The sequence below is a fragment of the Pelodiscus sinensis genome, chromosome 2, assembly GCF_049634645.1.
Source record: "Pelodiscus sinensis isolate JC-2024 chromosome 2, ASM4963464v1, whole genome shotgun sequence".
NCBI lineage: Eukaryota > Metazoa > Chordata > Testudines > Trionychidae > Pelodiscus > Pelodiscus sinensis.
Window position 1 is genome coordinate 196637816 of NC_134712.1, and position 23081 is coordinate 196660896.

The following is a 23081-nucleotide window of genomic DNA, read 5'->3' on the forward strand; positions in this document are numbered from 1 at the left end:
TTTCTTCTCTCTTTCTCTCTCTAGACATAACGGGTATTCCCCCCCACCCCTCCTAATTTATCCTCAGAAATAACATTAGACATTCTGGTCACAATCTCTCACCTTTTGGTAATTTGATAGATTTATTAGAGCGAAAAAAATCACATTCAATTTCTTTATTGCAAAGGTTCTCACAAGTCAATTCAAAGTACCCGATGAGTCTCACCAACAAAGGTAATAACTAAACCCCTCCACATCAAGATTTCTTCTTTTTAATGTACATATAACAGGTTGTCTATGTGTGTGAACGCAAGTCTTGGATTTTCTAACTCGTGACAAAAACCATAATGTGCAGTTTCGGCTGTTACAGGCAAAATATAATCTATTATACATGGGAACGTGCCTGCCATAGAAGCTGGCTTGTTACACGAGTGGAAGACTCATTTTAAACACCGTATTCTTCTGTAACTCAGCGCAAATATGTCCACCAGGTCGTTTTCTGAAACACGTCCTTAAAAATACAAAGGCTAACAAAGTGCGGCTTGGATTAGCTCCCATGTGCTGAAAGATTCCAAGAAAACAAACCTAAAAAAGAGAGGAAATAAGAACAATTATTATCGAGAAAATCCATTTCGGAGGGATTTAAATTCTAAATGCAGTTCCTTTCGGGCTTTTCTGCGGGGTCTCATAACGAGGTCGCTTTCTTTTAAAACCGGTTTGCGATGCTAAGGGTGGGTCATTAAAACTGGAAGCGAATGGTGAACATGTTTCAATTGCAATGAAGCCACTTGAACGGCTCACTGTCCCAAATGTGTAACTTTTTTAATTACAGCGGTAACGAAGCTCATTAAAAACTACAACTAATTAGGTAAGAATATATTATCGATATTAATAACCCAGTTCAGAAGGCGAGCGGGTTTCTTTTTATACTGCGCTAAAATCAAGCAACAGATGCTTAGTAAGTAGTTTTACTGCTCACAGATCGCGTCGCCTTTTGATTTTGAATATTCTGGGGTATATCTGAAACGCGGTCAATGAATCCATGTGTCTGGAGTAGTTTGTTTCCATTTCATTTGAGGTGTGTTGTTTCTCTGATCCGCAACACTCTGTGGAGCTGGGATGCGTGGGCAATAGCTGGAAGGGCTGGATGCAATTCTTCCTAAACTCATAAATCACGCTCTTTCTATGAATGAGAATGTCATCAAAGAGATCAATGACAGGAACACATGCACAAATAAAAATCCTCTTACGTATTTGCCGGAGCCGGGGATCCCCGTCTGAAACCATTAAGTTAGGAGGCGTTTAGTCATAATTCATTTTTATTGCTCGTTTAAAACAACAGATTGGCTGAGCTGCGGATGCCGCAGAAACCTCGGCCCAGCTTCTCTCTCTCTCTCTCTCTCTCTCTCCCTGCTTCAGCACTTTCGCTTTTGGAACAGGGCAGTTTCCTCGAGGATTTTAACGCCTGTTCGAATGGACTTTAATTATTGGCGTTACGATATTTCGCTAAGACTTTTACACAGCGTGATGTCATAGCGTCTTCTTAAATGGACCGGGCTGTTTAATCAAAGGCCAGCAAACTTCTCTCGGGATTTATTTAAATTCAATATCTGCAAATCTAGCTGATAGAATTCCTCTAAGAAACGCATTGTTACCCCTAAAGTTCGTGTGTGTGTGTGTGTGAAAGACACACAGGCATATACACACAAGTATTATTTGGGGAATGTTCCAAGAATGCGCACGAGGCGCCAGAAATGCTTCAAAGCTTTGAATTGCTGGGGAAGGAACTCGACTTTCTGCAAACCGATGGGCCGAAGCAACAAAGGGGGCAGGCTGGGGGCTAGCATAAAGGTTTTCCTTTTATAAGAGCAGCATAGCTCTGAATTTTGTGTGCATATGCCATCGTGTCTGAGGGCAACTTTTCTCTTTGGGAGGGAGAAGAGGTATTTTATCCCTGGTGTCCCTCCTTTCCATTATGTGGCATGGAGGCACTGTAATGGCAGCAGAATCCGAGGCATTGAAGGAGGACAATGTAACAAAAGACACGGATTTCTTCAAAACAATGGTACAGAAATGAAGGAAACCGTTTAAAGGAAGCAAAGGAGAGTAACAGAGGAGCTGTTACTTGGCAAAAACCACGGGTAAATATTGGGAAAGGAATTCTATCTGCTGTTAGATTTGCAGCTACATTGTTTTTAAATATGGAGAGAAGTTCACTGTTCTTGCAGTAAACAATTCTGTTCTATTAATATGATGGTATGACATCAGTGGTGTATATAAATAGATTATACATGCATGGTATATTATACACTTTTGTTAATCGTCAAAGTTTGTGTGAGAGAGAGAGACCCAGGAAAAAGACATCTCTTTTTCGGTAAACAGATACACCAGCCCGAGTCTGCACCTGGTGTATACAGCATTTATCACAACGGATTGACAAGAATTAAATAAGACAATATTGCAGCCCAAAAAGGGTTTGAGGGACCATTGTTCCATACCGGCTTGCTGGCCACCCCTCCCTTTGACACCCCCCCCCCCCCGCTTTTAAAGACATTGGATGTTTTCAATCGACTCTAATCTGTTCAAGTGTGTAAAATGTAAATAGAAAGACAAACCTTTTATGGATAAGTTTAAGAGGGGGAACGTATATTCGGTGATATCAGGGGGGGCTATGGAGGTGAAACGAACACATGGGTAGCCCGAATAGGAGCCTCGGAAACTTTTGGTAGCTTATCACTTGGAAGAGGATGTTGCACTTCAGTGTGTGTGGGTGGAGGGAGAGGGCTGGAGAAAGGAAAGGGGGAAATAGCCTTTTATATTTTAAGATACAAGCAACAATCAATCGGGCACGGTGACAAAGCAACACATGCCAAAGTTGAAGTGTATCTGCATAAATACACGGAGAGTTCTTCAGACTGAAAAAGATAAGAATAAAACTATTTCCGAAGTTACATGGCTATCTGCATGTTGACTAGCTCTTGAACTGTGTGAAAAGATAAGGTGAATGTGAACTCAGATGCCAAACACCATCCACGCTTTTCTATAAAATGGTACAATTTTCCTTGCCTGGAACAAGAGAAAGTTTGAGATAGATCACCCAGGGGGTTGTGGTGGTGTGGGGGGGGGGGGGGGGGAGGGAGGGGCTTAGCCATCTGTTACCTTTCCCCTCTACTCTCTGTCTACTCTATGGTGGAGTAGGCAGCCACCAAGTGACAAAGAGGATTAATTGGAAATAGGGACTGCTGTGGCTGGCACCTCACCTCCTTTGCTTTCCCCTCCCCCTAACTCCTGGGCATGTCCTCCAGTGCTTGGGTGTGTTAGGACCTGTCCCTGGATCTCACGCATTGCATCCGTGTGTGTGTGTGTGTGTGTGTGTGTGTGTGTGTGTGTGTGTGTGGCACAGGACCCCGCAGATGGATTGCAGAACCTGGAAAAGCTTCCACGTTTGCAATCGTCATCCATTTTCCTGCCTTTCCTCCCCGCTCTCCGCCCCCCGTCCCCTCCCCAGCCCCGACACCGACCGAGCTCTAGGCAGAGCCCTAACAACCAGGGGCCGGTGCAGCAGCGCTCCGGCCGCTCCGCTGGCCCCGCGCCCCAGCACAATGGCGTTAAATTACAAAGGCGCCTCATTTCCATGCTAATCACAGCGGCGCGGCGGGGACCCGGAGGGACAAGCCCCTTTAACTCTTAGCTGCTCGAGCGCGGGGCTCTCCGGAAGGGGATACCCCCCCCGGGCGGTGTGAGCCCCGCAACGCCGCTCGGAGCCCCCCTTTGCACAGCCCGCTTCCCCGCCCCGCACATGCACCCTCCAGCCGTAGGACCACGGGGGGGGGGGGCTGTCCCGATCGCCGAGGGGACTTCCCTGGAGCGGCGCTGAGGACCGCTGGACACCCCCACCCCTCCAAGCGCCCTGGGAAGGGAGCGGCCCCGACCCGCTGTGGGCGCCCAAAGCGAGCGAGCGCCTCTTACCTGGCCGCCTCCAGCTGGGGCTCCGAGCCCTGTAATCCAGGCTGCAACCCCCCCCCCCCCCCTTCAACCCCTCCAGTGGCGCCTCCGCTGCTGCAGGCTGCGCGCCCGGGCGCACACTGTCTCTCCGGCCCCGGCTCCGAAGCCCCAATGCACTGGCTCAGGGGGAGGGAGCCGGGGGGGGGGAGAGGGAGGTGGTGGCGGCTTCGCGTCACCTTGATGGAGGAGCGCTCGGAATTTAAATGCCACTGAAAGGGTGATCCATCACCAGCCGGAGCAGGGCCCTTGCAGCAGGAGGCTCAGCCATTGGCTGCCGCCCTCACGTGCCCCCAGCTCACTGTACATTCATATCATTTTCCTCCCGGCCCCATGGAGGAAGTGGGAAAGTTGGCACGGTCACCCAGGGCTCTGAAGACCCGGCCACTCGGTGATAAATGGACACGGCGAGGATGAGTTCCTTCCTCGAGTACCCCATCCTCGGCGGCGAGCCCGGGGCATGCTCTTCCCGCACCTACCCCCCAGAGCATGGGATTACAACTTTCCAGTCCTGTGCGGTCACTGCCACTCACTGCAACGGGGAGGATCGCTTTATGGTTGGCAGGGGGGTCCAGATAAGTCCCCACCACCACCACCATCAGACCGGTGCCTACCAGCCTCACAACAATCTGGGCATGTCCTACTCTAGCTGTGGCACGGGATATGGCACCCAGAACTTCAGCGCGGGTTACAGTCCCTACGCACTAAATCAGGAAGCAGATGTCAGTGGAGGGTATCCCCAATGCGCCCCCGCCGTGTACTCTGGAAACCTCTCATCTGCCATGGTCCAGCATCCCCACCCTCACCAAGGTTATGCTGGGGCCCCGGTGGGTCCCGCTCAGTACATGCACCCCTCATACGGACAGGAGCAGCAGAACCTGCCTCTAGCGAGTTATAGCAATTCCTTATCCCCTCTCCATGCCAGCCACCAAGAAGCTTGTCGCTCTCCTTCTGCAGAGACCTCGCCTCCAGCACAAACCTTTGACTGGATGAAAGTTAAAAGAAACCCGCCTAAAACAGGTTAGTCGCGATTTCAGAGCAGGGGGCTGTTTCTTTCCTCTTCCACTTTCTTTAATAAAACGAGACCAAACCCTTCTTACCTACAGCGGGCAGGTGCCTTGTTGTTTACAGGTAAGGAGGTCTGAGACCACTAAGGATGGACAGGGTCCTCCAGCTGATCGAATGGAAGTTCCAAGCGGGGGTTTTCTGTGGTAATATTTCTTGTAATTCGTAAACAATTTATCAAGTTGCCTTTGATACACACTAGTGGCCGACTTTATGTTAGCACCTCACACTCCATCACTCACTGTCCCCGGATTCCTCTCGTTGTAAGAAGTTCTTGTTTCATATCGTTTTACCTGTGTGTACATGCTGTGATTATGTCGCCTGTGCCTCACTCATTGAACGCTGACTGTACTTTTGCAGGGAAAGCTGGAGAGTACGGATACGTAGGTCAGCCCAACACCGTTCGGACCAATTTTACCACCAAGCAGCTCACAGAACTGGAGAAAGAATTCCACTTCAACAAGTACTTGACGAGGGCAAGGAGGGTGGAGATAGCTGCTTCACTGCAGCTGAATGAAACACAGGTGAAGATCTGGTTCCAGAACCGTAGAATGAAGCAGAAGAAAAGAGAGAAAGAGGGGCTGCTCCCCATTTCCCCTGCTACCCCAACAGGAAGTGAAGAAAAAACAGAAGAATCATCAGAAAAGTCCAGTTCATCCCCATGCACCCCATCACCAGCTTCATCTACCTCAGACACTCTAACTACCTCAAACTGAAATATTTCTGGCCCCCACTGCATTAGATCTATGTCTCTCACTCTAGAGCCACATCTTTAGCAAGCTTCATTGATTTAAAGTATTTTTAATCTTTCAGTCATCTTTACTTTCAATCCACTTGTTTCCAGAGAATTTAGTTTTAGAAGGCTCTCCGGCTGTTTAGTCTATGCAGAACTAAACAGTGGTTTCCATAATCAGGTTTCTGTTGACCACTTATTCAATATTTCTATTTTTAAAAATTCCAGCTCGCGCTGTTATTTGCTGCAGAAGATTTGTTGGCACAGTTATAAGAGTTTCTCTCAGTAGAAAAAAAAATCAAGGACATTTCTATATTTTTCCTTACATAAAGACAGGATATGTAGAGTACATAACCTCATGAAGAGATGCACTATTGAGAGTGTTTACACGAATTATAGTACCTTCATCCTTTAATTTAATGTATTCTTTTTCGTGTGTATGAGTTTGCTGGTTGTAAATACTTTGTCCAAGAGATTTATCTTTTTACAGATTTTCTAGAAATGCTGTTTAGATTATCAGATTAAATAGGGTAGGTACATTCTCAAAGTTGGATTCAATTTTATATTGTTAAAACTGATGATCATATAAGATGATTTGTTAATGTCAATCAGATACCTCAAATAATGGCACGGTTTCTTTTGATGAGATAGAAGAAAAAGGCTTCAATTGCACTAGGTTTTGTAAACCTTGCGTGGTATGTTCACTCCCCCATCTGTGCTGGATTATATTGGACCTAAGGGTATATTATCCAAAAGACCTGACCTACTCCTATTTTCATATTAATCCTACCCTCGACTCGATGTCTTTTCGACCAAATCGTAAATGTGATGAATGGCCAAATGAATGTATATTTTATGTGATTCGTGTATGGAACACTGCATGATGCACAGTGCTTTGATGTACTTAAGGTACACTGAGTTTTATCAGTTGTCATTTGTGAACAGAACCATCTTCCTGATTTTTCTGTGCAATCATTTAAAGGTTCTGAGATTCTGAGCGTGATGAATCCAGAACAGAATTTACGGGTCCGAAAATGTCTGTAATAAATATATTCACGTTTCAGGTATGCTTGATGTGGGTCCTTTTTATTTCCTCTCGTGCCGTTGTTGATCATACTTAGCTCAACATTTCATTGTCACTGATGTGGCCTTTGATATGCGACTTAATAAAAAATAATTTCTCCTGATCGTGAGGTGAGGTCAGAACTCTGTTCGACCCTGCCACATTACACAAGTCTAATTCCCTTTTTTTAATGTTTCACCAATATTATCTTTTAGGAAATATAAGAAAACACCCGCTCTCTAGTGCAGCAGAGGGAATTTATGAACTAGATCTATTTTTGAAAAACACATACTAGAACTTCCTGGTTCAAGTGCTAACCTTTTCACCTCGAACTGCACGCTGACATAGATATAAACAGCACTCTTCAAAAGCAGAAACTGTCTTCAGTCAGTTTTCCTTCACATCGTAGGCCCATAGTTCAGAGAGTCACATTTAATTAGCCCTGGTTTAAAGCTGACCCAAGAAATGCAGCTTCATTCTCTCTCCCATTGCCAGTGACATCTTTAGGATGTTCACAACCGGAAAGTTGGGTGATTCTTGTTTGCTCCTTATTTCTGAGAGAACTTCATCTCCAGGTGATACACACAGATTGCCTTTTTTCAGCTAGCACAGTCATTTACACCGATTGGTGCATAAAACAAGTTATTTCAAGTAAATTTTAGGAACTCCCCCAATACTTCGATTCAGATTAATACAGTTGGCAGATTAAAAGAAAAGTCGCACCTCTCTCTCTCTCTCCCCTCCCCCCCCCCCCCTTTTAATTTAACGTATTGCGGGACAGAGTACAGACATGTTCATCTGGCCACGTGAGGTATAAAATTGCTGTGATCATTTGAATTTCAGCCTAAATAAATAACATCTTATTCCTTCCCTGCACATCTGCAGGAGAGTTTTACAAAGGCTGGGCTGTCCATAACGCTGTTGACTCTGCTTGAAGGCTCTATGGAGCGTCAACGACATTTTCTTCACTTCAGTGTCAAAAACGACAAGCCTTGATTTGCAGGCGCGTCGGCCATATCAAGAGCTGAGAGATCTGCAATACCACAGGGCTGTCTCCAAAGGCTCCTGTGAATGCAGCAGCACTTCAAAGCAGAGGCAGAGATTTCTTTCATTTCCCCCGCCTGGTTTATACTTTACCTTTTGTTTATTAGTGTAAGGCCACAAAGTAAAACAGATGGCTTTCTCCCAGATACTTTAATGTGCTAAAGCGCCATTTGCATGCCAATAAGGTGATTTCAATATCGAAAACTGTATCCAAACATGTTGGAATTTGTCTCTGCAACCTGCCTCCCCCGGTGATGGCTTAATGTAACCGAAAGAATAGCCCATACGTTATGCGCTAAATGTAGCAGCCCTGCTTGTCACTGCGTAAATCTGCAGGCAAGCGATTCATTTCCAAAGTATCCTTTACCTTTCCCCAACGAGAACCTTGGCATCTTTTTGCTGCCCAAACAGATTACATCAAAGGGACCTACCACGTTTCTGTTTCAACAGGCCTTTCCTGGGCTTCGCTACAATACGTCTTTAATAAAGACAAATGGGATGAAAATCTGTAGGCTTCCCACGCCTGATTTTTGTAACTGAAAGTAAAGAGGGAGACAGAAAATAATGTTATTAATAATAAAAAACAGGATTTGGCCCGGCAAGGAGGTTCATTTTCTTTTAAATCTCTTACACTTCGTTTGTTTTTACTACAGATTTTTTTTTTGTAGGCGTCCAAATGTCAAACGAAGTTTAGCATCTTTCTATAAGCCTGGCGTTCACCTTTAAAGTTTACTTTTGGAGGCTATTGAGATGCTTTGGTGTTTTCCTCTGGGGCTATCAGATTGAAGCAGATCAATATTTACTCAGTCTGAAAGGGTTGTTGAAAAGGCAGCTAACAACAAACTGCTTAGCTGCTCACCCCTGTTTAATCTCAGGTTCACCGAAAGTTCAAGCAGAAATGAATTCAGTGATGGGTCACTTTAGAATGAGTCCCAGTGGTTTATCTCAGTGCTCTGGTAAAGGCAACAATTACAGATTCAGCCCTCTCTACGACAGCGGCAAATTTCCGATTCTTCTTTTGCTGAGAGAAGGTTTACTACGAACTTAAAAAACACTTTCTTCCCTCTTTCCCCTCTTCTGTTTTCGCTTTTTGCGGCAATTATCAGTAATGTTGGTAAAACCACGAATTGGCAAAGATTCTTAACATAAGCCTTTTAATATATGATAATTTTTTTTAAAAAAGGGCTTTCAGAGACTATCTTTCAGGGAAAGCACTGCACAAAATTGAATGGGAGAACCGTGGGGTTTCAATAATAGAATTAGGATCTTAATATCCACCTAGAGCTATCTCTAGGGAAGTGTATAGGAGGAATTTCAGAATTCATTTAGACTTTAATTAGTCTAAATCGTATGTTTTTATTCTCCTCTGATCCTCCATTTCAAAAAAAGAAAGAAGGAAAGAAAGAAAAGAGAGTTAAGAAAACGTAGATCCAAGAGGAAAGTGGTGAACGTTGCGGCTAATTGCAACAACTCTTCAGAGGTCAAAGTTCACGTAATCACTGCATTAATGCATACTTAATAGGAATTTATTAGCCCTCTTCTAATGGCAGCTCACGTTTTGGCTGTAGTCTTGAAAGCGTTTTCATGAGCGTAGCGGTTCTCAGGAATTATCGCTCATAAACTCGGGAAATTGACACGTTGTTTCCTTCTGAGATATACACCATATAAATAATACATTTATATTAAGAAACAGATGCACAGCAATAAGTATCACGGATTCAGGAGCTAACACTATGGCAGCGGATAGATGGATAGGTGTTAATCGGAGCATCTCATGATTTGGTTTTAGAAAAAAAAGCATTCATAACATTTTTCGAAACTAACTCTTTTGTATTAACTTAAACATTGTCTAGATGAAGTCTAAGTACACTGATAAATATATAAAGCGAATACATGAATAATTACATGTATAGCAAATGAATAAATAATATAATGTATCATAACATTAATCTTTTCTTTTCTTTTCCATACATTCTATGTTTTTCCCGGAATGTTACCTGGCTGTTTTTCACTGTATAGATTCCTCTTTTATGGCACGTGTCATAAAATGTTTCAGGTTATCGTGAGCTACTCTTCTTTCAATCGCAGAACGCCTGTTAGAGCCAACGGAGAGTTGCCATAAAAGAATCAAAATAAAATAAAACCGACGCGCCTGTTTGTGCTTAAGAATTCGGGGCAAACCCGGTTTATTTGATCACGTGAGTAGTCCTCTGCCACATATATTTAAAGGGATTACGGGCATGAGTAATGTGAATAGAGGTTGACCCAAATAACGGATCTTTTTGAACCATTTACTACACATACTTGGTGTTTCAATTATTATTTTACAAACTATCTTTGATTCCTTATCGATTTCCTTGCAAGAGCATATTTAAATTTTGGAAAGGTAATCAGGTTTATTGATTATTAGAAGTGTTCAGCTGGCAATCAACCTTTATCATAATAAAACCCAGATTCATGGACATACCATTTCTTTGCAGGAGTTCAGTTCAAAATACTGTATGAAGTGAACACATTGTATAAAAACGACGCAGCCAAAGTTCAAGAAAAACAGCATCCCGGGGAGATGGTAAACAAACGACACGAAGGAAATCCGTATGGCATGCTGTTTTACCTTTTGCTTGCATAGGATAGGGAGTGTGGGACAGTGGGAACTTTGGCTGCCAGAAAAATACAGCACCATGTAGCATAATGCTTGCCACTGTTGTAGAGCGATTCTGGGTGGAAATTTGAAAACCCTTTATGTTTTCAGAACTTTGGAGACCTATGCCTTAAAACCTCCGCCGGGTTCTTAACTATTGCAACTTCCTTAGCAATCTGCTAAGGAAGTTTAATTAGCTATGTTTTTCTTCTTTAAATTAAAACATATACTGAACTACAACTTCCTAGCCCATTTATCGTGAAAAACCTACAAGAACAAAAAGCAGAAAATAATCATTGTTGGGTTTTTTTAAATAAATAATTGAAGTAAAAAAACCCACCCCATGGCTTTAAAGGATCACTTTCTGAGCATATTTTTAAAAAGATCACTGGAACGTCCAGCTGGCTTGTAATTCTGATCATACAAAAATGCCATGTCTAACGAAATTTCGTTTTGTCAATTGCAACCACAATAATAACTAGCAGACTTAATAATCAAAGGTGCTGGGCGGCAGCCATTGTAGGTAATGAGAATTTCACCTTTTTCTTTTAAGAGGGACGGGATAGCGTGTTACCTTGAGATATTTCTATGACGTGTTTTAAAGTTTAATGTCATCCAATGTTCAATTAAGTATACATCAACACATGTCCTGTGGCATTTGAGTTACAACATATCTTATGTATTTCTATTTTAAAAGACTATTCAGACTAAGGCATGTTTTAAATCTACTTTTAATAATATCTTGAACTGTTTTACTACAAGTTACTATTTCACGTACTATTTCAGGGTTATTTTTGGAGAGAATTCCCAAACATTAAAAACCATGGGAAATAACGAAAAGTTTTTAACGCTGTACTCTAACCTCGTTTTCTCTCAAGGGTTTTCTTTCAAGTTTATTTGTTCACAGCTAGTTTTCTAAGATTAATACAACTTCACAAACCTAGAGTGGTTGTAAACCCGTGTACCTCTAGGTAAACTTTCCCATTGATTTATGGTGCTCATAGTTTCACGTAACTATTGCCCGGGCGGTATTACACACTGATTCTGGAAGGAACAAAAAGTGAAAATGGGCCGTAGGCGAGCAAGATATACAGGGTGGCGTCCATAGTGAAACAGAACCGGAGCTGGTCCGCAGCAAGGGCCCGATCCCGTTCCCGTTACGGCGATTGGGAAATTTCCATTACATCAGTGGGCTCAGATCCTGACCCCAGGACTCCAGCTGTTCCTACAGCAAACTCCTGAGAGATAACAGAGCCCTTTGCAGTGCCTGGAGGGAGTTCTTGCCCGTGGGACGCCTTTGGCACTCTAGCGCCATACTCACTCCTAGAGCAGCCTCCTGCTGCAGCCCCGCGTTGCATTCATTTCATAGGGCCGACACTTGGCTCGGGGAGCCAATGGGGCTTCTGCCTGAGTGAAGCTGCCAGGCGCGGGCCCCCACTGGCGGAGGAACGCGCTCAGCCACGCAATCCCCGTAGCGACGATTCCCAAGCAAAGCCAGCGCGAGGAGGGCCAGCAGTCCGCTCTTGAGAGCCGCAGCCGAAAGGGGCTCTAAAGACCCACCTCCGAATGCAGAGAGGTTAAGTGCATGTTCGCTCTGCCTTTGTCTTCCGATCTTTATAGGCTACTGTGTGATGGCATTTAGCGAGCCCTTCTAAGCAGATGTCCCCACCCCCCGGCGGGCTCCGTGCCAATTCATTACATGCGGGGGAGACAGAGGTAGGGGAGTGATTTTAATAGGCACCGGAGTCACGAGCGAGCAGAAGCTGGGACCCGGGCCTGCTGCGCTTTACACGAACGGGAATTTTGTCATGAACTTCCGTATGAGCAGGAATAGGCCCTTGTATCTGAAGTTGAATGATCCAACCTCCAGAATTGAGGCCAGCCCATTTTTTTTTCAGAGGGGTAGCCCAGTTAGTCTGTAACAGGAAAAACTTAAACAACAAATAGTCTGGTAGCACTTCCAACTCTCCGGTCATCTGAAGAAGTGGGCTGTGCCCAAGAAAGCTCATGACACCATCTACATATTTTGTTAGTCTTTAAAGGGCTACCAGACCATTTGTTGTTTTTTTAGTTTTTCCATATTTTGGGCGGTACTGCTCAGATACTACGGAAATTAGGGACCTGTGGGATAGACCACAGACAGGCTTCACATCAGCATTCATTGGTAGCTTCATGATGGGGCATGACTACTATTCACCCAGAAACTCTGCTTCCCCCAAAATGGTAGCTACTAAGCCCAGGCAGGTTAATGGAGTCTCCAGACTGATCACTTCTGATCTTTGTCTATTAATAAACCTCTCACCCCAAACCGGATAACCTTCCTTTTCTCTTTGTCAACACTGCTGAAGTCAACAGTGTACACTGGAGAAGAGGGATTGGACATGCCATCAAGGTCTTGCAAAGGGGCGGACCTTTTGGTGACAGATGTTGACATTCACAGAGAGCTTAGTAAACAGAAAGTTGGACTGGACTTTTTCATAGCCCATATGTTTTTCATCACCCCCTTTCCAGCTAAGACCAAAGAAAGAAGCTTCCCTCTTCGAACTGATCATCTTCTCTCATCTTCAACTCTCATTCAGCTCTGGTGACATAGAATAAAGAGCAGAAAAGCACAGTGACACCAGGTTCTTCTTAAACTGAAGGAAAAGATCGGGGTGGGATTTACCTCCCCCCTTGGTATCAAGTTGCAAACTACCTTTGCGTAAATTCTGAAAAAAGAACTGCACAAATCATGTTAAATAAACAGAATAAACCAGGAAAGAGTCTCAGAGAATTAAGCACATGCTTGGTTCAAAAGATATTCTGATTCAAAGGAATCTGGTTGAAGCTCCAGGAAGGGGATAATTTATAAGAGTGAAGAGAGAATTCATATCTGGCTTTCATTGCAAATCAGAAATATGAACGAGCCAAAGGTTTTCCTACAGTGTTATCCTGACCTTTCATCAGGGTTATTTATTTTTAATAGGAAAGAATACAATCCAGCCCTAATGAGAGGTTAGTTTCTCAGCATAGTTGTAAAATATTCATTTGGGCCAAAAGCAAAAATGCTGAGAAATGATTCTCTTCAGCCCTGTTGGCCCTTCTTGACAATGGACTATCCAGACATCAAATCCTAGCAGATTTGACCTGGAATGTCAGCAAACCCAGGGTTCACTCCTGGATCTGGGACAGATCCATTGCAAAATAAAATACATGGGTTAAGGCAGTGTTGAATTCCTCATCCTGGTCATAGAGATGGGTAAGAACTAATAGCAACTAGAACTCAAAAGGTGACCCTGTCAGTGATGCATGTTATAAAATGTACATGTGTATTTCATTATACAGTAATTTTATCTTGGAGGAACTCCACTTCCAGCAATGCAACATTAGCCTGAACAATGTGCTCAGATACAGAAGTCGTTGTTGCAAGTAAATGAGATACCCTGGGGGCAGTACATATAGTTTTGCAATGTATTAGCTGTATATTTTGTGTGTGTGTGTGTGTGTGTGTGTGTGTGATTTTATTTTTTTATTTCATATAGTGCTCTAAGAGCAGGCAATGATCCTGGAAATGGGGATCAACACTAAGAGGAGCAGGGAGTCTTCATGCATAGGCCTTGCAGTGGGATGAATAATACAATACCTAAGACCTTGTCTATGCTAGAAATATGCACCCTTTAAACTAAAATTGATTTTAAATCTGAACAAGTTCAGTCCCTTCATGTAGATGCATTTACATTGATTTAAATCTTGCTTAATCAATTTAGCTCACAGATCAAAAGGTTCAGATGCAATTACACCTTTGCATCATTTTCACAACCATTGTAGATCACACTCTGATTGGAACCTATGGTTGCAAAACTGGCCAGTTTCCCTCTGTATGGACTACTGCAGGATTGCATGTCAGTGAATTACAGTAGTAGGAACCTGTGACTGAAGGCAAATTCCTTCCTTGAAATCACACTTTTAAATCTTTCTCTTCCAACTATCTTGACTCTCTCTGTAAAGCATCTTGTCATACTATTAATGAAGGAAGCTATTTGCAAACAGTATTGCTGCACTTTACCTTCTACTGACTCCTATATTTACCCAGAAATTATATGACAGTTTGATACCAAAATATACAAAAGAAAACCTTTTTCTAAAGTCTTTTGGAACCTATACCAAGGTCACTTCTCTTCGACTACACACACAGGAGTATTTGGAGAAAGACTTTACCTTTAGTATATCCACATTTCATTGACATTTAGGGTTGGATCCTAGATCCACTTAAATCAGTAGCCAGGTGCAGGGAGGTGGATTAGGCCCTTAAAGGTTCATCATGCCTGTAAAGCCAATTGAAATCTATGGAAAGACTTCCCATTGATTTCAGCAGGCTTTGGGCCAAGCCCTAAATGTTCCCATCCAGGCATATACATACCAAACAATGAGCAAAATACTCCACTCCATTTTGTTGTGAAAGTAGAGCAGGGACTGGGAGGAGGGGGCAGCCCTGTTACAATTAAATCGGTAGCTTCAGGGGGTAGCTGAGATAGGGTATGTCTGCACTACCACCCTAGTTCGAACTAGGGTGGTTAATGTAGGCAACCAAAGTTGCAAATGAAGCCCGGGATTTGAATTTCCCGGGCTTCATTTGCACATTGCCGGGCACTGCCATTTTTAAATGTCCGCTAGTTCGGACTCCGTGCCCGCGGCTACACGCAGCATGGACTAGGTAGTTTGGATTAGGCTTCCTATTCCGAACTACCGTTACTCCTCGTGAAACGAGGTGTACTGGTAGTTTGGAATAGGAAGCCTAATCCGAACTACCTAGTCCGTGCCGCGTGTAGCCGCGGGCACGGAGTCCGAACTAGCGGACATTTAAAAATGGCGGCGCCCGGCAATATGCAAATGAAGCCCGGGAAATTCAAATCCCGGGCTTCATTTGCAACTTCGGTTGCCTACATTAACCACCCTAGTTCGAACTAGGGTGGTAGTGCAGATATACCCTTAGTGTGTACAGGATAAATTTATAAAACAACAAATGGTCTGGTAGCACTTTATAGACTAACAAAACATGTAGATGGCATCATGATCTTTCATGGGCACAGCCCACTTCTTCAGATGACCGGAGTTATGGGGGGAGAGGGTAAGAGGGAGAGGGAAACAAGGAGCAGAGGGTATGGAAATATCAAAGGGAAAAACAGGAAGGCAGAACTGGGAATCAGCGAGCATCTGAAGATTGGGTAGTTAAAACGAAGCAGATAAGAATCAAAGTCAGTTAAATGAGTGGGAGTCTTGTGGGTCATATCTACACTTACAAGCTTACAGAGTGCTGCTGCACCGCTATAGCTGTGAAACTGTAATATTGGTCACATAGCCACATTACACTGACTGGAGAGAGCTCTTCTGTTGACATAATAAAACAAGCTCGGGAGTGGTGGTAGCTACACCAGCAGGAGAGCGTCTGCCCCCAACATAGCACTGTACATGGCAGCATGTATTCTCGTAATAGTTATTTTGCTTGAGGGAGGATGTGTTTCTTTACACCCAGGAGTGACAAGTTTTTGCAACATAAGGGGTAGTAGAGACATGGTCATATCTATTGCACCATCATTATAAGATGTCAGTTGGGAGCGCTACCTGCAAACTATATGCAGAATATGCAATAGAAATACCACACCTCAAATCAGAAAGGATAATTTTGCTCAGACGAGGTCTGAATTACCTGAAGTGACTATGTAAATCTTGCCTTTAGGAAGAGTTGTACATGCAGTCATCTTATGAGCCCTTTCACTGCAACAGGAATAGGAGTAGGCCTCATAATAACCAGTCTTAGCCAGGCTACAAATATAGTCTATAATAGGACTCCATCCTGTAGCACCTAACCAGTGCAGTAAGCAGGAGTTTTGTCTGAGAAAGAACTATAAGCCTGGGGTCCACAGTGACTCTATTTTTCAGTGCGACATTTTACAGGAATTTAAAATAATGGGTGAGAAGTCATTACTATAAATGCAGCATTAAAAGCAACAGTGAACCCACGCTATAATTGATCTCTCTTTCTGTCTCTTTCTCTCTTACTTTATAAAACTAATATACTCTAGCAGTGTGAAGCTACCTACTTTGCTAATAAATCTGCTGTTTCAGGCCAATGTTTCCGTTTCCATATAATTTATAGTTATATTGATTTTAAGGATGGACTCTATAGTCCCCTGCTGTTCTATGAAAAGATAAGTCCTAAGTGAAAGACAAAATGATCTCTGACTCAGTGCATAATAGAATGTTTTGGTTGCACCAAAGCAGATTTAATCTGATGAATGATACAATGAAAAGCTTTGAACAATATTTGAAATGAAAATTTTCAGTAATGGCATTAATGAAGCTGTGAAAAACTGACTTGCACCGATTAGACCAAAAAGCAGACACTCTTTTGATTTCTTGACAATATTCTGGTTTGTGGCTGTACAGTAAAAATCTAAGTGAATTCACAAGCATGTCCAAACATTTCAGCCAGTCCCTAGATATTTTTTTTTTTTGCCTTGAGGATATCTGCCAGGGACTTCAATGGGAGCAAGATACCTAAAGCTCATTCCATCTAGAAACAAAACAAATAGTTGCACATGCTTATGGGTGTAATCAGTGCTTCTTTGTGGGCTTTGCAAGTCTGAATAGGTGAAGGCTACCCCCACTTTTTGCCTGTAGATTCTTATTTCATTAAATCTTCACTTCCTCAGATAGATTGAAACATCATCAATAGATGAATGGGAGATCTGAGACATATTGTCTATTGTGTTTGGGTATATTCATGTTAGGTGTTTAATGCCAGTGAGATAAGGATGCTGTTTATTCATATGTTCTCTCTCCACAGAACTAAATACAATTATCAAGATACCCCACAATTTAAACACTTTTGAAGGTCACCTTAAATGGTAAAATGTTTGACACTTCTGAGTTAAATGTGCAGTGTATATAGCAGTTATTTTATGATTATGAGACTGTCATATGTACGTTCTTGTTTTTAATACTTCTTTTCGCATTTTCAGTATCCCCTTTGAAGGAACAATGACAGACCAAACAAACTCAAACTCTTCCCTTTACAAACTTTAAAATATACATCTATTTTTATTTCTACATATTCTCCAGGTAAATATCAACACTCCAAAAATTTGACCTGGTGACACAAGCAAAATGAATAAAAATAAACTGTGGCTTGAAGCACATTAAGTAATCCAGACCTTATAATACACTTATCATAACAAGGAGTAAAATATTTTTTGTAAGTAAAAGGGTTATTATTATCATGGTCAAAAGGACATTCCCCTTCTCTCCTTGCTCCTCATACTTTCTAATTTGTGATAGAAAGTACCCACGCAGCTTTCAAAGAAAACCTTCCTTTAATCACTGACGATGGAAATCCTGCCAACCTTATTCAGTCAAAAGTACTGTTCATTTCAGTGAGAAGTAGTGCAGAATTTGATATGCAGTTTACGTAAGGGAAAGAGACAATCTGAACTCAGACAGAAAAAGGAAAAAGGAGAGAGATTGGTCTCTGGCCATGTGTTGAAAAACACCCATTTGATCCTAATGGATGTCCAGTATCTGAAGGAAGGTAACCTCCCCCAGCCTCCCCAAAGATCCTAGCAATATGACCTGAGGAAATTCTTTTTAGACCTCAGATATGAAGATCAACTTAACTGTGCATATGAATAAGAATAACCATAATTAGTTACTGAATCCTTTTTGATACTCTGAAATACTGCTGCTTTTGGAGACATTACCTTTCTTGACTTTCAGCTGGCATGGGTCAGCTGCAGATCCTTAATTGCAATGTAGACATACCCTTAGACTCTCCTTCACTTCAACAACAGTCTCTTCTTCTCCAGCCTCTAACAGCTTAACTTCTCCAGTCTATCATCATAGCTAAGACCATTCATTGCTTTTGATCAGTTTAGGATACCTTCTCTAGAACTTATCTATAATTTGAAGTTGCTAGGAAGGCAAAGAGCTCAAACCAGGAAAATGAGGCTTTTACAACCATTTATTTTTCCAAGTCTTGTTTATAATTCCTTTTTGGATGCACCCTACTAGCCTTTTTAGGTGTAACCTAACGCTGTTTCCCTACTGTGCCTATTGCTAGCTTGAATCCCTTGAAACATTGCCATATGTAGATGGGGTTTGTCTGTAACCCTGTGTGGCTAAAGATTGTTTTTCTTTAAAAGATATTTGGGTCACCTGATAAGGTTGATAGAAAATGGAGGATTTTGTTGTTGTTGTTTTGGATATACGTGCATAGGACTTTTTTTAACTTAAAACAATACAAAAATTGTACGTGGCGGAAGATGTGAACGCTTCCTTCCACTTTCCTGTTGGAATGCCCAAAATATTCATACTGGGAACAAGAAGTAGTTCTGTGGCACCTATTAAAGACTAACAAAAAATAGATAGTATCATGAGCTTTCATGGGCACAACCCACTTCTTCAGATGAGGGAACAGTACACTTCATTTTCTAGTACTGCTACTGCCTTTTCAGAATAGTATAGTTTTCAGCTGGAGATTGGTTCTGAGAAGTGATAGCCATTCAGGCAAGGATAGAGGGTGCACCTTCATTTTACACTGGGTTTGAATTTGTTACATCTCATTCATTTCCCTTGTATTATTCATCATAGAATCCACAGACTTCTGTTCCAGGGGATTCATAGAAACTGGTAGCTTACCTTGTCACAAAGGAAAAGGACAGCCTGATTTTCTTACTCCTTCTCCTCTTCCTCAGTATTACCAGTAAGTACTACCATCTCTTTGAGTGCCTAGTGGTGTGCATGCAGTGAACTAGGCCAGGATTTAAAAAAAGTCCAAGATTATTTTCTTGATTGGTTGGCCTAATGAAGGTTGTTGTCTTTGCCTTGGAGGTAGGGGTGAAGCTGGGGAGCACAAAGTACAAATGGAGAAAATCCCTTGTTTTTGAGTGAAGGAGATGTTTGTTAAAGATTTTACTGTTCAGAAAGCAGTGCTCACTCAGTAGGCAGCCAGTCTTCTCTCCTGCTAGTCTCCACCTCTCTAATATTCTTAACCTTAGACAGAAAGATGCAATATATTGTAATGCTCCTAGCTAGTCTGGAGACACTATCAATTTTATATGTGATAGGTACGTGTCAAAATCAGAGTAATTAACTGGAATGACAATCCTGTTAAATATGTTCATGCCATTGCACCGGCAATAAAGCATGTGTAAATTTACAATTAAGGCCTGTCTTTCCTCTATACCATAGAGACTTGTGACAAACATTAAGAAGTTGTAAAGGTCCACAGATCTGAAAGGAGGTATTTGTCACAATAAAAACACCAGGGAATACATTTACCCAAGTTAGCATGCAATTACTCTTTTTTTGCTGTGTATTTTTGGTTGAATAATAATTACCTTTCCACTTTGAAAGCATAGTTGCAAATTTTTAAAATCTTTTATTATATTTTCAAGACAGATGAGAACCATAATGGTTTATTTACTTAATGGAAAAAAGTATTTAAAACAGCTCTTGTTCTATATCATATAGCAATATGTATTTTAAACTAATGCTGGCTTCATTGGACTTTTCACAAACGTGTATGAGGATAAGTTCTCAGTAGTTCTGCAAATCATTTCCCTGAACTGCATATGGATGTTGTAGCTATGTCTATACCAAACACTGGAAAACATCAGCATAAGTAAGATGAAGGTGATTTAAAGTGTATTTGAGAACCAGGCAGTGAACTGACAACCATCTTTAACCAGTATGACCTGGGAATGACCCTGAGCTCAGCTGGTTGTGAGATAGTTGGGTCTATTATGGGACAAAGGATCATATGTCTGACAGGATGCAGAGAACACATTACAAGATCACAGCTGAGTAACAGCGCAAGACATAATGTACATTTATTTGATGAACAATATAAGCAAATCTTGCCAAGAAAATTGAATTTTAACTTTTTTGTTTATTTCAAGTAGACCTCTTTTCTCCCTCCATTTCAAGAAATTCACATTTGTTAGTTTTTTCAGATCTAGACGTAAAACAAATTATAACAACGGTGGAATTTATAAGGCAAGGCAAATTCAGGCTGATAAATTTATGAAACGTGCAAATTTATGAAACATATTTTCATTTTGTTTCCTATTTGCCAAGTGGGCTTGACCAGTTATCTGCATCTAATAAATGTGCAATTTTTAACATCTTTGCCTAAAACCTCATACCTAATTTTGTCATGCATGATAGGTCTGGATGTCAGAATGAAGGTCATATCTTGACACCAGCAATAATTATTGAAATAAGAATTATAGGTCCAATCGTGCATATACTGAATACCTTTACTCATTGAATTGGTGCCAAGTAAACTTTTTTAGGGTTTTTTGTTTCTGAAATTGTTGTCCAGGAAGAAGTGGAATTGGAGTAACTTTGCATGTCAGACCTACTGCATCTGCCCTTAGGATAATGCACTACCAGATGGCATCTGACATCATTAGTATATATAACTCATTTTAATAAGGGGAAAAGGTGGTTTATGAATGGGGGAAGGGGTGAGCTCTAAGATCCCAGATATTAATAATTAGCTCATATGTAATATTTCATCCAGAGATTTCAAGGTACTTTACAAAAGGAGGTAACAGTCTTTGTCCTCATTTTGCTGATGAGGAAACTGAGGCATCATGGCTTGTCATGCAGACTGCCAGTTGCGGAGCCAGGATTAATACCCAGATTTCCTGACTCCAAGTCCAGCCTCTTAACCATGACCGGGTCCGGTACTGTCCCTTTTCAGTGACTTTTTGAAGAAGAGAAGAGGAATGATGCTAATATTGATCCCAAAGGCTAATCACAGCGCAATGGGAGGGCCTTAAAAATAGCCACGGCTGCTGACTGATGTTGTCAATAGGACCCACATCAACCAAAACTGTTTCCAACTGCCCACTAAGATTGCTTGTACGGGCCTGATCCAAAGCCCATTGAAATCAATAGAAAAACTCTTAATTGCCTTAGACTTTAGACCAGGCCCAACCTTCATCAAGAGAAAGCATAACTGATAATACAGTAATGGGTTTGCCTTGCACCATTAGTTGCATGTCAAGGTATTGTGATTTGAGAGAGGGACTGGGGGAATAGAGATGGAAACATAGGCCTGATCTACACTAGACCCTGCAGCTCAGCTTACCGTACACAAATCCAGCTACATAGAATATGTAACCGATGCTGGCTTACTTTAAGTTGATCTTGATGGAATCCCATAGCAGGAGTCTGATGGGAACAAATGCAGGAGTACTGGACACCGGCAGGGGTGCTCTTTGAGTTCAATTCAGCAAGTCTTAACCAGGGTTGCTAAATCAGACTCTGGAAGATCAATTGCAGTAGCGTCGATCTTCCATGGAGTGAAGACAAGGCCAAAGTGTCCTTCTGGGGGCAGGGCCATCTGTTTCTGTTGCATAAAAAAGCCTCCACCTGAGCTCACTAGATTTATATACATGGATTTTCTAAAGCTACACCAAACTGTACGGTATAAGGTTTTAAACTGCAACTTATTGTGATCCTTGTCAATCTTTGCAATCTATGTAACTCTCAAACTTACTATAAACTGCAATTTTGTAATCCTTGTAACATGCAGCCACCTTGCTTGTAACTTTCCCTAAGCTGCATTCTCCCCTGAGTGAATGGAGAGAGAGTGTGAGTGTGAGTGTGTTTGAAGAAGGCTTGGAACAATGGACCACATGGCAATGAGTCATCACAGTATGATGACAAGGTGAATGAGTCACAGGAGCCATTCAGACACTATATAAAGAGAAGGAGCACATGTGAGACTCTCTCTTTTTCCTTCCACTGATCCTGAGAAGCTCCCCTCCACTGTCTCTCCTCCTGACCAGCTTCCCCAGCCATGATGAGCAGACAGGCCCTCCAGGATCCACATGCCTTGGCTCCTTCTGCAACCCATATGTCTGTGTAAGTGTGTGAGTGCCTGAGGGCAGGAATGAATGGGTGTAAATGAGTGAATGAATGGAGGGGTGTGTGCTTGCTTGCTTGTCTGTGTGTGTGTGAGAGAGAGAGCGAGCGCTCTATATTCTTTAGCTTAAACCTTTGGCGGCTGCTTTCTCCTCTTTCGTTCTACTTAGTGGAAATAAACCCATACTAGTGTAACCCTGGGTGGTCTCCAGTGAGAATATTTTTGGGATAACAGTTTCCAGCTCTGGGGAAGTCAGGCCCTACTCCAATGTACTGGTCTAGCAGCATTAAAGTTGGCTGGAATGTAAGGCAGCGTGGTCTCATCTCATTCCGTCAGATGCTCTAGAGGCCACCATTTTGTGTTGCCAAGAAGCCTAGCCAAAGCAAATAGGAGAAAAGAACAACATCATCTGAATCTGCAGAATTACATACATAAATGCCCCCTTCCCTGAGCAGACTCTGTGGCTGGGTGAGCCTTAGAATTTACCTGGAATTTTTCATGAGAACCAGATTGAATAGGGTTAGTTTGCCAAGACAATTTTCCTAGTTTCTGGAGGCTTAAATCTGTTCTTCAGGGCCAGTGTATCACATTGTTTAATCTAAGGAAAAATCTGGTTCACAGCCTCATATGGACAGCTCAC

The 23081-nt window shown here is 42.3% G+C and overlaps 1 protein-coding gene and 1 long non-coding RNA gene across 2 annotated transcripts; one reads left to right on the forward strand and one right to left on the reverse strand.

Moving 5' to 3' along the window:
• Window positions 1–98: 98 nt before the first annotated feature.
• On the reverse strand, window positions 99–3942 carry LOC102458346 (uncharacterized). The gene is made up of 2 exons (XR_333061.2): window positions 959–3942; window positions 99–564 (listed from the first exon to the last, which is right to left on the reverse strand). It is a non-coding gene; the product is annotated as an uncharacterized LOC102458346 (long non-coding RNA).
• Window positions 3943–4331: 389 nt separating this feature from the next.
• On the forward strand, window positions 4332–6946 carry HOXA1 (homeobox A1). Its single transcript, XM_006138386.4, has 2 exons — window positions 4332–5001; window positions 5407–6946. Exons 1-2 carry the CDS (start codon window positions 4380–4382, stop codon window positions 5760–5762), a joined length of 978 nt encoding a protein of 325 aa, XP_006138448.2. The 5' UTR covers window positions 4332–4379; the 3' UTR covers window positions 5763–6946.
• Window positions 6947–23081: the final 16135 nt, after the last annotated feature.